Below are 15,305 nucleotides of genomic sequence, written 5' to 3' on the forward strand. Positions count from 1 at the left end.
GCCGGGGCCGCGCTGCCCGCCCGCCCAGCCGGGAGCCGGGCACAGGTTTCCCGAGCGGCTGGCGGGTAAGTGAGGCGCCGCGGGGCGAGCGGCGGCTCGCCGGGACCCCTCGAGGCTCCCCGAGGGAGGCGGCGGCGGCTGCCGCGCTGGTGCCGCCCCGCGGGCTCCTGGCGGGAGCGAAGCGGCGCGCAGCGCTGCCCTGTCGGGGCTGCGGCGCCGCGTGAGGCGGCCGAGGGTCCCGCCGCCGCCGCCCGGCCGTCCTCGAGCAGAGGCCTGCGTAAGGCAGCCCTGGTAGCCGGTGGAGTAAGTGGTGCTGGCCGTCACTCTGCCATGTCGGTGAGGTTTTTGGTCTTCCCCGTCAGCGTCTGGGCGTTTGTTTCTTTAYGGCTGCAGTAGTGGTAGCTGGACTGTGCGCTTCCAAGATTTGGCTGGGAGCTGTGCTTGAAATGGAGGCAGGTAGAAAATAGTTGTTATAATCAACTATTGCAAAATTGTATCATCGCAGAAATTATGTCCAAGATTAAGTTTTTAAAGTATTTAAAGTATTTAAAATAGTCTCAGACTGGTATTTCTGTAAGAAAATGTTCTTGTAAAATCAAAATAGTCTGTGTAAATTAACATCAAGGCACTATGATACCAGAGAAGAAGTAACACAAATAACTGAATTGCCATCTGAACGAACACTTCAGGTAGACAGCGATATGGTTTAGCCAGAACTGAAGCAGAAGTTGTGAATATGGTTAGCTAGTGTCTCCCTTCGTTACTAGGTGAAATTGGTATTGGAAAATACATCATATTTGCTGAAGTTATAACTTGCTGTATCCAAGGGGACTGTTAAAGTCAAAGTAGCAGTTGTGATTATAAGCAGTTTCAAACYATCTTCTTCTGAGCTAGCCGGTACCTTTTTAATGCTTACTGTTGGGTTCTTGGATGGTTCAGATCTTTCTGGTCATTAAAAAAAAAAAATCTAAAATAAAGATCAGCTTTAATTAAACTGATCTTGTAATTCCCCTTCATTGTGGAAACATGCTCCATGCTTCACGTGATGCACTTCACTAGTTAGGAATGAAAAAATACTGTGGGCATTCCTTTAATTTGCACTTCCAGTCAGGGTGGTTATAGTTATCTGCAAAGAGGACTGGACCTCAGTGAAGTAGCCAGGGTTAGAACTTGGGCATCTGAATGCCCCTGTAGGCATCAGCTCCTCAAAGCTAGAGCCTCAAAATGCCAGCTTTGTCTCTATTCTGTACTGTCTTCGGTTTTTTCCAGTAAAACCCTCAGAGTGCCATGCTGATCAGCTGGGTGCCTGAACGGTCCTGGGATCGACAAGGAAGGTGTTCCTTAACATTTTGCACTTGGAGAGTTGGGTTGTCTTCAGATTACTCCTATGTGATCAGGGCCCATTTAAAACAGGTGCAGGGAAATACATTCTCTTGTCGTATCTGTCCATCAGTCTCTTTTGTTTTTTTCTTTCTTTCTTTTTCTCTTCCCCTCCACTTTGCTTTTTATTCACGTCTAGAACTGTCAACTAGATGTGAAGAGCCAAGTTCTGAATGTGCATCTTTGGTTTCTCAAGAGAGTGCTATAGCCATAAACCTGCATGTTGTTCTGGGCTGGTGGTCACTGACTCCTTACTTTTGAAACTGTTTCACTTTACTTTCAGTACGGAAATATTCATTAGGTGAGCTGTGATCTTAATTCAGTGGTTAGGGCAGGAATCCAGGAGTGGGCAAGCTTGATTTCTGGTCCCTTTTTCAGATGTACATTAAATATTAAAACACGTATTTGCAGGACACGTGGTTAAACCATATTGCATTACAAGAAAAAAATATTTATTATTAAAGTGTCACTCGATTCTTGCAAACACATATGAAAATCACACCTACTAAAAACACTGCATGMAGAGAACATGTTGGATCCATGGACGTCCTGTCAGTGCCACTGCCCTTACCTGCACTTAATTCAGGTGATGGATTGACGTGATCCCCAGGTGATTAAATCCTCTTTTCTTGCTACGCTATGAAAAGTGTCTGGTGTAGGCAGTGTTGTTCAGTTGGTCATATGTGTATAGGCTATTCATATGTTACGTTGGGAAAAAAATGAAAATCTGGTCTCTTCTTTGATGTTGTCCTAATCATTAGACTCAATCTCGCTTCTTTGTTCCGTCCCTTGTGTTTCCTCCTGGCTGATTTGCTTTTTGCTCAGCCTTTGTTAATCCTGAGATGAGACATTGAAGACTCAGGTTTAGGTTACTCTGGGGGATGCCTCTGGAAAGGGCAGTCCTKCTCTGGCTCCCCGCTTTCGCCAACTGCACATTCCTGCCTCACCCTTGTGTAGCTGACCACAGCAGCAGTTGGGAGTTGCAAAATACTTTTTTTTTTTAACATTTATTTTAGTAGTTTATTTTTCCATCTAATCAATGAGCTGAGCCAGCTCCTTGTGCAGCTGTGTGATTGCTAGATCCACAGTGAACGGCTGTTGGCACGGGAGAGCAGAACTGCCCCTTCTGGCAGCAGCCCCCCCTTTGAGCAGCTGTCCGCCCGCTCTTCCCACGGGCGAGCATGGAGCCAGCATGCCTGAACTAGAAGGGCAAATTCCACTAGGAAGCCAGGTTTCGGCTGACTTGGACCTACTAATCCTTTCTGTGAATCTCGCCCCCTTTGATTTAGACTGGAAGAACCCTTTGACTTTGGTGGAGTTGTTTATTTGATGAAACTGTTGCCAATTTGCTTCATTGGGTGATTTTTGCATGATGTGTAGCCAAACCTGTTGTTCTCYTCTTTGGGCTTTTATTTAGTTTTGTAATAGAATTACTCTGTTTACTCTAAATCTCCTGAGATACCTTAAATCTGGTAAATATTATCTCTCTAATCTAAGCAAGGCAACACCCAAACTCTGTCAGCGACAAACTTAAGAYATCTTCATTTTAAAGTGAAAGGCAAAGCTGATTTTGATTTTAGAAAGAACGGACTGAATTTGAGTTATGCTATATTGCCATGCTGGTTAGTAATACTATTCAGTCTCCTCAGAAAAAMTGATTATGCAGAGAAAAAAAATGCTGCTGATTGCTTTTGGTGGCTGGAATGAATCTTCAGAGAAGCCTCACCTGGGAAGAGATTGAAATCCTGGGTTTGATTTGAACTCATCTGTGGTGCATCGTATCTCTTAGTCTCATTAATACATCAAACCATGCAGAATCAGTGAAGACACTTCTCTTAACCTTAGTATGAATGTTTATTTGCTTGTCATCACAACTGAAGTTTAGATTAATTCATTGCCAAAGAAAAAAAAATTATGCCAGAAATTTGACGCTTATCTTTCCTGTAAATTGTACCCTGGTGACTTTGTTATGAAGTTTTGTTTTCCAGTGATCTAATAGTCACACTTACACTGGAGGGAACAGATAATTAGGCCCCAAACTTAGGCCCTTGGTGTTTTAGGGTTTTTCTGGACGCTGCAGTGAGCTTTGGGTCTGGCCCTAAGAGCAAGTTCTGGAGAGGCTGCTTTGGCAATTAAAACTGCAATGAAGTCCAAGAAAGCAATCCACAGAAACCATGCCCTAGTGGCCTAAAAACCTATTAGGCACTTACATTAATTTGGCACCCATGTTTTGGAGTCTGAAACCTGCATTTGATCTGTGTAATGTACCCCATCCTGGGCAAGGTGGCTTGCCGTACTGTAGAGATGAGGGTTAGTCGGAACTAGGTTTAAACGTGGTTGAGCTGGCAGAGCTTCTGTGGTTAGTGACCAGCTGGTACAGAAAGAAATAGTGCTTCCTATTTCTGAGAGATTCTTAAATATGGGAAGGTCATAGTGTTTTGTTTAGAGCTTGTAAGACACAACACCAYATTCTGCAGACTTCAAAATCTGGTTTCATTTCACAGTAGAGCAAAACTCAAAAACTTCTAGGTATTTTTTCTTTTCCTTATTTTTATCTTTGGAAAAGGCAATTGTCTGCATCTGCCTCTCAGGTTGAGAACTCTTTTGTAATCTTCAGTTCAAGTTGTCTGTCTGCTCAGCACTGACTGGAGTAAGTAATAAATCTTCCTTGACTAAACCTTGATCAAACCCAGAACATCTCCGTGAATCATTCTGGCTTTCATTCAGTTCAGTGGTATGTTTACTCCAGATCCACTTTCACCAGTGTGTGAAATCATAGGTCAAAATCTAGTGTAGAGCGTTTTTTTTTAAAACTCAACAAGATTAAAAAGAAAAAGAAAGAAAATAAAGTGTATTCATGATGTAGATGGATGTTGACTTCTTTCAGCAAATCTGTCTTGCAGGGGAAGGAAGGAAGAGGGGAAAAAAAGGGAATGATGATTTTGTGCTGCCAGCTTCTCTCCAGACCTCTGTGCTCTCAGAGCTGAGCAGAGTCCTATCGCCTTGCCACATAGTTGTACCAGCATTTGGCCAATAGTAATTGGGGTGCTAAATGCTCCCGTAAAATTGGCATGGTTCTGATTGGTTCTGATTTCTTCTGGGTTCCTCCACTGTCTACATAAAATTACTTTAAAATACCTCTTTTATGTGCTCTCTGGTTATCACTTACCTACAAACTTGGGTAGCTGCCAACTACTCCAGCCAGCTCTTGTCTCTGAAAAGCATGCTGGGGCTGTTAAGGAGGGCCTCTGGTCTGGGTGAATTTAAAGAAAAAAAACATAAAAAACATATAAAGACARTATCCTCCTGTATTTTATTCTAATGTGTGTTCCGGCAGCTTTCTGAACTTAGTATGTGTCCTGTAAAGCCATATTCCCAATCTGTTTTGGATTTGAATTAATTGAGGTCTGTCCCATTTCCTATTCTCAAGTGATTCATTTAATCTGTTTTCGTACGTGAGAGGTACTGGAGTCACCTGTGTCTTTTCTTAATCTCAGCCATACTTCTTTCGTCCTTGATCTATATGGTATGTGTAATTCCTTCCTCCTTCCAAAATGTTGTAACTGATTGTGGCATGTGACGATTAGGAGCAGAACTGCTGAAAAAGGAATCTTGTTCCTATGGAAACTCCATAATTTAAAGGTTTGCTTATTTGTTTGTTTTTAATCCAGAATCAGGATCATGGAATATAATTTTGCAAATAATTATTGATCATAAAAAAAGACTTTGTCTAAAACAAAATGTTAGATCTGTGTGTGTGAGTGTATATACAAAATTATATTCTATCTTGATTTTTATAAGTCAACAGAGTTCTTTCAAAATAGTATTAATGTTGATGAAATGGTATTTTCCTATGCAGAGCTGTTTGGGTTTTCTTTTTGTTCGGATTTTTTACAGTACACAGGATGAGCTATTTTTCATTATCTGTCTGGATATTACATGTGTGTCCATGTGTTTTCTGTGTGGCTTTGCGGTCACGGCAGACAGCTGAGGAGTTCTGGATCCTGCTCGGTGCTCTGTTTCAGTGTTGCACTGAGTTGGTTTGGGGGGGGGCATCTTCTCAAAGCGAGATGCTTTTAGCCATGTTAAGGAACCCAAGTGCATAGGCAGATGCTCTTCCTTAAAATACCTTCTTTTTGGCTGTCCAGTTGAAAAATGCATCCGGATGACTCTAGTTCTTTTAGGTATCAGGGTATAGAGAGACAGTTCTGTTTTTGTTCTCTCCTGGCATTACCACAAGAAAAGAAAAAAAATGGATTAAAAACTGACACAGTATATATAAAAAGGAAGGTCTTAACAGTTCAGTTAGATTATAAAGTAATGGTCAGTGATTGTCATGATTTTTCCTAATCTGCTTAGAGCGAAGAACTTATCTTGTGTTGAATTCTTTCCATGTGCTCATCAAAAGCCAAGCTCTTCTTACAGAGATTTCAGTCTCTAAGTTTTCTTTTCTGGTGTCCTGACTTCAACTCCTTTTTTGCTGTTTTCCATCTGAGTGCAAACAGTCCAACATAATGAATTGCAATCCAACATAATGGATTTATTCATTTATATTTACTGCCCCAATATATACTATATTGTACATCCTTGTCCAAGTCAGTAAATTTATCTACAGTTCACAGGAACAGTGATGTCAGTACAGTAATTGGATGAATTGGTTACTTGCCTAATGCAGCATTAGGAAGAAATACTATCTCTATCAACTATTACAGCCCAGAGCATAGGGGATTCAGTATATAAAAATTCCAGGTTTTTAGCTTTATCATGGGATAGATTTATAATGTTCTCTTCTTAATTCAAACATAAATCTTGCATGAGGAAAATTGGCTCAGATTTATGAAAATTGTGCTTTTGGCCCTTGTAAATGATATTATTAATCTTCTGCATACTAGGGCAGACTTGGATTAAGTCTGCATTTAAGGGATGCAGGTGCAAGACTGTAATGCTAAGTAAGAGTCAGGATGTCACTGGGGGATGTGTCAGAAGAACGACTTCTGATCGTGTGCTCTTGCCAGAGCTTATTCCCCTTCTCCAAGGGGTGCCTGAAAAGCAAAGGAAGTTGTTCCTATAGCGTAATAGCTCAAACACACACCTGCTCAGCTTTATTTTTCTTCAGGGAAGTAGGCAATAGCAACTAGTGCTGCTTCGTGACTTACTCTCAGTTTGGTGGTCTGTTTCTGGACTATGTACGCAGATGCACTGAAGGATTTTGGGCCTCTTCCAGTTTGGAGCCCTGGGAAGAAGCAGCTGCTGAGCTGAAGGAGACTGTGGCTAGATTGCACAAGTGCCTTTCCTGCAGGGTTCAGTTCAAGGCCTCTGTGAAGGGAAACACGTATTATATCATCTTCATTAGGGTAGAGAATGTGGAGGGAGAAGGGAGAGGTGCAGTGGGACAGGGCATAGTCCTTCCCAGTTGCTGTTGAGGCAGAGCTTCTGCAGCGGGTCACTTGCATCTAAACTTTCTATGCACAAGAACATGCAAATCRACTTATGGGATTGGAGTAAAGCCTTCTTTTTCTGTTATGACAATAGCTTAGCTAAGAACTGACTTCTGAGCTGAGTGCTCTGCCTCAGGAGAAGCCTGCTACAGTTGTTGTTGGTGGTGGTGGTGGTGGTGGGGAAACAAGTAATGTTTTTGTACCACAGTTGCATCCTGMCTGCTAGTGGTAAAGCACTGAGTGCTCTTGCTGATTACAAATAATTTAAGCTTTATGTGCAGCTGTTATCTCTAGGAGACAAAACAGCAAATAGTATCCTACCTGAACGCTACAGCAGTCATCAGAGGGCCTGGGCAGACGTTCTTTGTAGTTTCAAATCCTCCATCTCATCTCCACTTGCTTATAGGCCTATTGGGAAAATAAAGGCAATGGTGGACCAGAAGCAGAATTTGGGATCTCAGTACAGCGCTGTGGGAATGACAGCAATCTTGCTCTTGCAAACTTTAATTAAATACATTCCCATCTTACCCTGTGTAATGGTTGATCCTGAGGTGCATAGTGCTGTTGTAGTATCAGCTTGAAAAAAAGCTATTGGAAAAGGGGGCTGATGTTTTGAGAAATACAATACAGATCTGAGTCTATCTATTGAAATGGAAATAGAGCTAAGATACTAACAGTGAAGAAAATTAGTTATTAGAATATTGTATGAAATAGTTGAGGTAGGTTCTCTGCTTCTCTGGTCTTTATATAAAAAATGAGTGTCTTCCTACTTAAGCTGCTATGTTGTAATGCCAGGGTAGCTGAAAGAAGTATTAGTAATTTAGGAGGTCAGAACAGGGGAACAGAGTTGTCCTCCTGGTCTTGAAAAGTAAGCTTCTATTTTAGAGAACTGTAACTAAATGAGAGGAGTTTGCAGGAAAGGACGATGCTAACTCTGACCCATGGTCCGTTTAATTCTTTATCTTGTTTCTGAGAACAGCTAGAGGAGGGCATAAAGCTTCCCCTTGCCCGTGGGTTGTTAAGCCATAATTTGCCAAAGTGGGAAGATTCTTCCTGTGCCAGGACAGTTAGTGGTTTGCTTGCATCATGGAGCATGACACTTGTCCTAGCAACTTTTAACTATCTATTTCTGTTACCAGATTTGATTGTGAAACTATTTACAGAAAGCTGCTAGGCTCTTTGCCCTAGGAAGGCTGTGTCACAGACCTTTGTAGAATCCACATCAGCTAAATTAGGTTACTGATGCACAGTCTGTTTGTTTTAAAYGTGTAATTACATTTTTTTCTGCATTTATTTGCTGCATTGTGCAAGTTTTCCATGTCCTCATTATGTTTCTCCTGAATYGTCTGTCAGATGTCTCTCATATGAAAGTCTTTATGCATGTGTCCTTCAAAGCCTCTCTGTCCCCTGTGGATGTTATAAATCAGTTAGTCTTGCCTAAACTGACAAAACCCAGGACTTTTAAATTGCATACATTAGGTCTCTGGCAACCATATGTCCACGCATGTCATTGCCTGTGCGCGCGCGCGTGTGTGTGTGTGTGCACACTGTCCGTGCTGATACAGCAGCCAAGTACCTGCAGGCAACTCTCTCAGAATCATTAACCTATTTTAGTGGCGTTCACTGGTTTCTGGATGCAGTAATCACGAGCCATCCCTCCTCAAATGAAGAGCGCTTGTCAGACCAGCGAACAACTCCTAGATGCTCTCCCCAAGAAACCAAAGTGCTACACAGCTGGCTGTGGAAGTTTCCTCTCGTGCAGCACCTGTGTTCCTGAAGGCACTCCCTCCGACCTGCAGCAAAAGCAGCTTGTGCTGGGCTTTTGGAAACCTGTCACGTTATTGTGGTGCTCTTTGAAAGACTCGCATGGTTGGAATGGAYTGTGTCTCCTGGGACTGAACCTCCAAAAGGCAAAGAGGTAGCAGAAGAGTGACATCTGGCTGAGGCATGAGCTGACAAGCCTGTGCTGGCTCTTTCTGCGGGGCAGATCCTTAGCTGCGGCAAATTGTCATGGCTCCACTGGGACTAGTGGAGCTGTAGACACTTGCGTCATTGAAGGGTCTGTCCCAAACGCTCAGTAAGAACTGATCATCCTTGTTTCAGGGTATTTTCTTTTACACCTCTTACTTATTGAGAACTGGCTACTACTAGAAACTTTGCTGTGGTGTTTCTGGAACACAGATTTGAGAATGTGTTTATGGCTGGAATATTTATGGCTGGAAATAAATCTCCTGATTTTTGGTGGCTTTTTGAAACATCTGGCTTAGCCAGTTTTTCCAGTTTGGGATCAGATGTTTCACCTTTCTTTCTACTACGTGGTTTTAAATATGTCACTCCGATCATCTCCTGTGCAACAGTGCTGTGACTAAATGTGGTAAAATACATCAGCAGTCTACCAATTTGTTGCAAAATGCGTCCTTTTGTTGTAAGGCAGTAAAGACCTGACCTTTCTATTGAGACTGCATGCAGCTTTTAATATTTAGTATTACATTTGTTCATTTTCTGTCAYGTTCATTTTATTTAATGAGTTGTTGAAAATATTTGCTTTCTTCTCCAAACATCTCAGTCTTGTAATCGTTCTGAAGCATCTGGAAGTAAAGTCTTCGATACTGTGTTTATCTGACTTTCACGCATTCAGTAAGTCTATCAGAGAAATCTGGAAATCATTAAGATAATTATGTTCTCCCTCTAAATACATTAAAATAGTAGTGAGACTAATTCCCTGGACTCTGTGCGTGTTTGTAGTTGGTTTTAAACTTTCTTCTTTGATGTTGTTTCCATGATGTTCTAACAACATTGGCTTTCCTTCTGCATTAGTGTCAAAGGACTATTGCTGAGTTACATTTGGTTATCCTGTTCTGTATTGATGCTGGAAGAGCAAAGCAAGGACTGCAATTGGTGAAGAACACCAAGAAAGAGAGAGAATTTGAAAGAAGTAGTGATGAGATCTGGGCTCAGTTCCCTCTTCTGCTACAGGTCTTCTGTGCAAGTGATKGGATTTCTCTGCCTCAGTCTTTTGTCTGAAAATTGGAAATAATTCTCCCCTTGGGGAGAGGTTAACTCCTATCCTTTTTCCAGTCTGTTATCTCCAAAATGGTTTTTGATGGTGCATATGCATATTGCCTAGTAAAAACTTAGCCCAGAACTTAGAGGTGTCATCTAGGAGTCCTAACTCGTTAACATGGATGGCATTTCCAGTACCTCTTTGAAATTTGGTAGTGTGCATGAGAAATGTCCATACCACTTCAAATTTATTCAGTAAATTTATTCCCAGGTGTGTAAATGTGACTGTTTAACAACTAGTAACCAATATACTGAAGATTTTTGTGTAGTCAATGCCTATAGGCAAAGTTTCACCTTTGATAGAAGCGTCAACTTCTGTCAAGATCAYGGAGTACTTCTGTGAGACCTTTTATTTCTTTTTTACTCCTCCCACCTCAATTAAAGGAATATACAACAGAGCTCACTAAATTACTCTCTGCCCCACACAGTAAAGACAAAACTTTGCATGCAGTGAAAGTTGCATAGCTAACCATAGGTAACTTAGAAAATATTGGTATTGTAGAATRAATTTAACTGGGTGCCAAGCCATCTAATTTACTGCTGGGATTGCTCTTGTGAAGTTAAACCCAAATATATATATGTGTATAGTTTAATTAAGTAAACAGAACTTTAAAATGTGACTTAGAGCGTCCATCCTGTGATTTCATGAAAAAAGCAGGATACTCTAAGCAGCATGATGGAGGACTGTATTTAAGTAATCTGTTGCTCAACAAATACTGTCATTTTTTATAATGTATTTAGGAACGAAAGTGCGAATCTCGCCACTGACTTTGACACTTTTAAGTTTTTAAGCACAAAACCAAGCGAAAACATCATTCTTGGATTTTTCTTTTGTAAAATCTTACTTAATCTCAAAGTGAATGGGAAACTCTAAAGTATGTGTCCATACACTTTGCCACTTGCTGCTGATATTACCTTGCTAGTGATATTACCAGGCCTGTAAAACAGTAATATGTAAATAGCAGTATCATAACGTACTCTTCAGTACAATAGGCAGTTACAAATTGCTTCTATATTTGCCTACAGGTAGAAAGAAATGTGTGGATGCTTCCATCATTAAATGAAAACAGAAGCTAACGGTCAAAGAGTATCACAGGATAGTTGGTCTTACTGTAAAAATACCTGGCTTTTTTTTTTTTTTTTTTTAAGTTGCAGAAGTATAAAAAGTAGAACTGCGTCCTTACTGCTAAATCCTCAGTATCAGTGTGTAGCCCATCTTTCAAAGCAAGGCACTCAACCTAGTGATGGAAAGGCAACTGCTTGTGACAGATGATTTACGTTTTACTCACTCACAGGAATAGTTCCAGCTAAACAATTCCAGGGAAATAAATTATTTCCATGAACTGAATTTTCTCTGATGCAGAAAAACTGCATTTTTTCCCCCCAGTTTACGTAACTGGGAAGTTGGGCGGTTACTCAAGTTTTTGTTTCTCCACCAGCAGTAGTGAATAAATTTAACCTAGGCATTTTGAGATGAAAGACTGTTTTGCCTGAGCAAACTGCCACCACGGCTTAGATATCATTGTTGCAAAGCTTAGAGCAAATGAAACAGCTGTTACAGCCCAGTTTAAACACGATGAGCAAGAGGAAAGCATATTAACTCCAACTGTGTACTGATAACAACTGGGAAGGAAAATCACTGCATGGCAGCCTTAAAGTAAACTTTGAATTCTAGCGTGGTTCACCAAGGTGAGTGTCCTGGAGGGAGGAGCAGTGCTGCAAGCTTGAGTCATAGAAGCATGGGAAATCCCATGAGAAGCTCTTGTGTTTCTCTTTGCGCTTCTGTAAAGATGTGGGTTCTGTTGGTGATGGTGGTATCACCTCTGTCATTTTTCCAGTACAAATCTTGTATCGGACTTAAATTCATGTAGCAATTTTGCGATTGGGGAAAGTAATGTGTGTAGAGTAATGGTGTCCCTTTTTAAGTAGGATGTTGAGCACCTGTTTTACCTAGTTACAGACTACACTGCAATCCCCTGAAGAGCATTCTGCTATTTCAGAATAACATGTACCAGTGTTCAGTATACTTATGAATTTTTTTTTTATGTTCAGGTCACTGCATTTTGTTCATTTTGGTCCACTGAGCACAAAGAGTAGTACAAAATCAGAGGAAGTGACTAATGTCACATAGTGGTAAAAATAGCAAAAGTTCTTCAGAGAACTTGCATTAAAAGGAAAAAATTCTTTGAGTCCTTGTTGCAGTAAGATAATGGTCCAGTTTAACTGTTTGATAGGTGTAGGTCTAATGGGAATATATTTTAAGAACTTCCTTCTAATCGGTACTCTCTGGCAGCTTGTAATTAAGAATATTTCTGGAACAGTTATGTAGTTGCAGTAATAGATCTTCGTTATATCTTACACTTGCATTTTAAAGTTGACAAGTTAATTCAAAGCCTTCTAAATGAAGCCTTGTGCTTTCAGTGACCTTGCAAAATTCGTAACTTAAAATACAAACAGCAGTGCTGAGGCACTGTAGAGTGTGAAAGAGAGGGTCAGGCAGCGTATGCGGTGCTTGGTCATTGCTTGTAAATCACCACATCTGTTGTTACCTTCCTTTCAGATGCACCCTCTCCGTGGAAGTATGTAATGTTAAGAAAAGAAAGTTTTCCAAGTTAGGTGACGCGTTCATAGTTTAATGTCTCCACTTGGCACCCATCAAATTTTTGATTTTGCAGTACAGTGAAAGACAAGTTTTTGGTCGATGCTTTGGCAATTAATGTTATTTCCATTAACATTATTCATGTGGTTCCCTAGCTGTCCCTGAGTACACGTACAAACAAAACGCTTGCCTTGCCACAGYGCAGATGTGAACAGCTTCTATGCAGGAGCATAAGAACTTTTGGCAGTTTCCTGTGATTGAGATAATTGAGCAAATGTCTGTTTTTGTGTAGCTGTCATCTTCTCCATGTGTTATCTCCTTTTCTCCCACTTGTTGTTTCTCCCGTCCCTTCGGCTTATTTTCATGTTCCGTTTGGTGTCTTCGTATGACCTCTGTGGAGCTGGAGTCATATCTTAGGTATGTTCTGTAAAGAACCTTGTGTACTTTAGGTACATGTAAAAGGACTAGACTTAGCTGAAATGTTGGACAGGAGGCAACACAGCTGTGTGTGTCCCTCGGAAAAGGAAACATAAGCATATGAATAGAGACATTTGAATCAGGCCAGTTAGTATTTTCATAAAGTCCTTTTAATGTCAGCCAGCTGTTACAGACTTGTTCTCATTCTTTACAAGATTGAATTCCTCTTATTTTGCTGGAAGTCGGTTCTCTCTCTTCCTAGATGTAAAATAGACAATTATATAATAAAACGGTTGCTCAATTTTATGTGTATGCCAGCATGAGAGAGCAGTAGTTCATCAAAGAAGGTGATGTTGGCATTGCTCCTAACAAGTGTTTTCACTTGTAAAATACAGAGTATACTGAGTAAAAAATGTAAAGGCGTATGTATGTGAAAACATTACATGAATAAAAGAGAATAGGAAAAACATGAGCAAGGGAAATGGAATAAGAAACACATCTTTCAAATAACTTGGGAAGAGCACATCAAATCTAAAGCTGAGTAAACTCCAAAGCCCAGTGGCACATGCAAATACAAGGTGAGTTTCAGTGTTCTTGAAGGGATTTATTTGAGAGGATCACTGAAAGTATTGGGATGCCATATATTATAAAAACACAAGAAAGATTAAGGGAAATCATAGAATCAGTAAGGTAGGAAGGGACCTCTGGAGATCATGTAGTCCAACCCCCCTGCTCAAGCAGGGTCACCTAGAGTGTGTTAGACAGGGAAACGAGAAAAATTATTTTTATATAAAAATAATTTATCTCAGTAAGAGAAATCTGATGGGTCTGATTCTTCTATGGCTGAAGTGAACAGTAACTCATTGACCCAGGGACTGAGTCCAACAAGCAGCAGTGGAATTAAATAGTTAATAATTTTGCATTTTAATTTCAGTCGCTTCCATTTAATGTAGTTTGTTTGACTGTGCTTTTCAGAATTGATAACAGCGCTGGATCTTTGATTGTGGTTTCTTCTCAATTCTAACACGGAAACAATGGCGGAAGACTATCTGAAGAACTGCTGTAAATGGTGCTTCTCTGTGGAAAAAGAAAAAAATGATCGTGAGTTCCAGCATAGCAATCACATTGACTAAGAATTCTGCTATTCCAGCTTCATTAATTATGAGACTCCCATTAATAAAATTGCTTTGTCACCCCCGATAAGCTCACATTCTTTCACAACATCCAAAATTCTTTCTGTACCTCCACTTGGAGATTGAACACATGCTTGTTAGTGTTATGCATTGGAACTGGAATGGAAAAATAACACTTTTCTGAAGTCTGCTCCTTGYAGTCTGAAATGCTGTCCAAAAAAGCCAACTTTTTTACCCAAGTTCATGTAAAGGTCCTATATTTTTTAAATACTCTAAAAGGGGAAAAGAGAACATTTTTTTTTCTTTTTCCCCCTCCCTGTGGATTTGCTGTCAGGGTTTTCTTTTGGTATGTTAGTTACTTGCACAACTGTTCTGTGATACAAATGAACAATGTACCTCTGGTTTAAAAAAAAAAAAATATTTAAAAGCAAGGTGGCTCTAAATACTAGCGTGGGCAGCGAAGAGTTTGAATCAGTACAGGTACCGTGAGGATGAATATCTTTTCCAGGTGTTAGTCTTGACTGCTGGTAAAACTGAATACTAGCAGCAGTAAGTAATGTATCAAGCACCGATGCTATTAAGCAACAGAGATCTGTTCACAGTATTGTTCAAAACTTAATGCACATGTGGAATCTCTTGTTTCTCTTGCTCTTTATTTTTAGCAGTTACCATGGTGCAGGAATCTGAAGCAGTAGCCGCAAACAGGCCAGCTATTGTGGAGAAACCTCCATTGTCTTCAGTGTCAGTGAGGCGTCAAGTTGGCTGTTCAGAGGATTATCTGCTTTCTAAACTGCCTCAGGATGGTCAGGAGGTACCGTTTGTGGTCCCTCCGTTCAAGCTAGCTTATGTACAGCCGAAGAACCTAGCTAGTGTCTCACATGCTGGGGGGATTCAAGGTGAGATATAAACAGTATTACTGAAATGGTGTGCAAATTTGTGGGGAAAATCTGGCTAAAGATGCTGGTACTTCATTAGGCAGATTAACCAGTGTCACTGTCTAATTAAAGCCTGAAAGAAGGCTTTATTTTCTCAGAAAAAAATCTTATTTTGCCCATTATAACACAGTGATGTCTTCCCTTATTTTTTATGTTTGCTGTATACTCCACTTCCAGATGCTGGAGAGGATTTCTTTTTTCAGTCTGTCATAGAACTCAGAAATAGTTGTTTAGCTTCTGCTATTCCTTGGAATATCAAAGTTGTCCAGTGTTCCTACTACAAACATATGTTTGTAGAACTTGCTGGAAGCCTGGCTTTATGGCTTTGCTCTCTGGACAT

General features: G+C 40.6%; 1 protein-coding gene across 5 annotated transcripts in view; it reads left to right on the forward strand.

Moving 5' to 3' along the window:
• The window catches only part of TC2N (tandem C2 domains, nuclear), a 32,492-nt gene that overhangs the window by 376 nt on the left and 16,811 nt on the right, over positions 1–15,305 (forward strand). The window contains exons 1-3 of one of the 5 annotated variants that reach the window (XM_085317542.1): positions 1–65; positions 13,873–13,998; positions 14,693–14,926. In XM_085317542.1, the coding sequence (XP_085173668.1) occupies positions 13,932–13,998; positions 14,693–14,926 (301 nt within the window). In that variant the 5' untranslated portion in view covers positions 1–65; positions 13,873–13,931. Of the gene's footprint in view, positions 66–285; positions 337–11,418; positions 11,571–13,872; positions 13,999–14,692; positions 14,927–15,305 lie in introns of those variants that run through there. The other 4 variants (XM_085317546.1, XM_085317543.1, XM_085317544.1 and 1 more) reach the window with 4 other exon arrangements.

Source organism: Rhea americana, unplaced genomic scaffold (assembly GCF_003343005.1).
Source record: "Rhea americana isolate MKP2758 unplaced genomic scaffold, rheAme1 scaffold_5, whole genome shotgun sequence".
NCBI classification, from domain to species: domain Eukaryota; kingdom Metazoa; phylum Chordata; class Aves; order Rheiformes; family Rheidae; genus Rhea; species Rhea americana.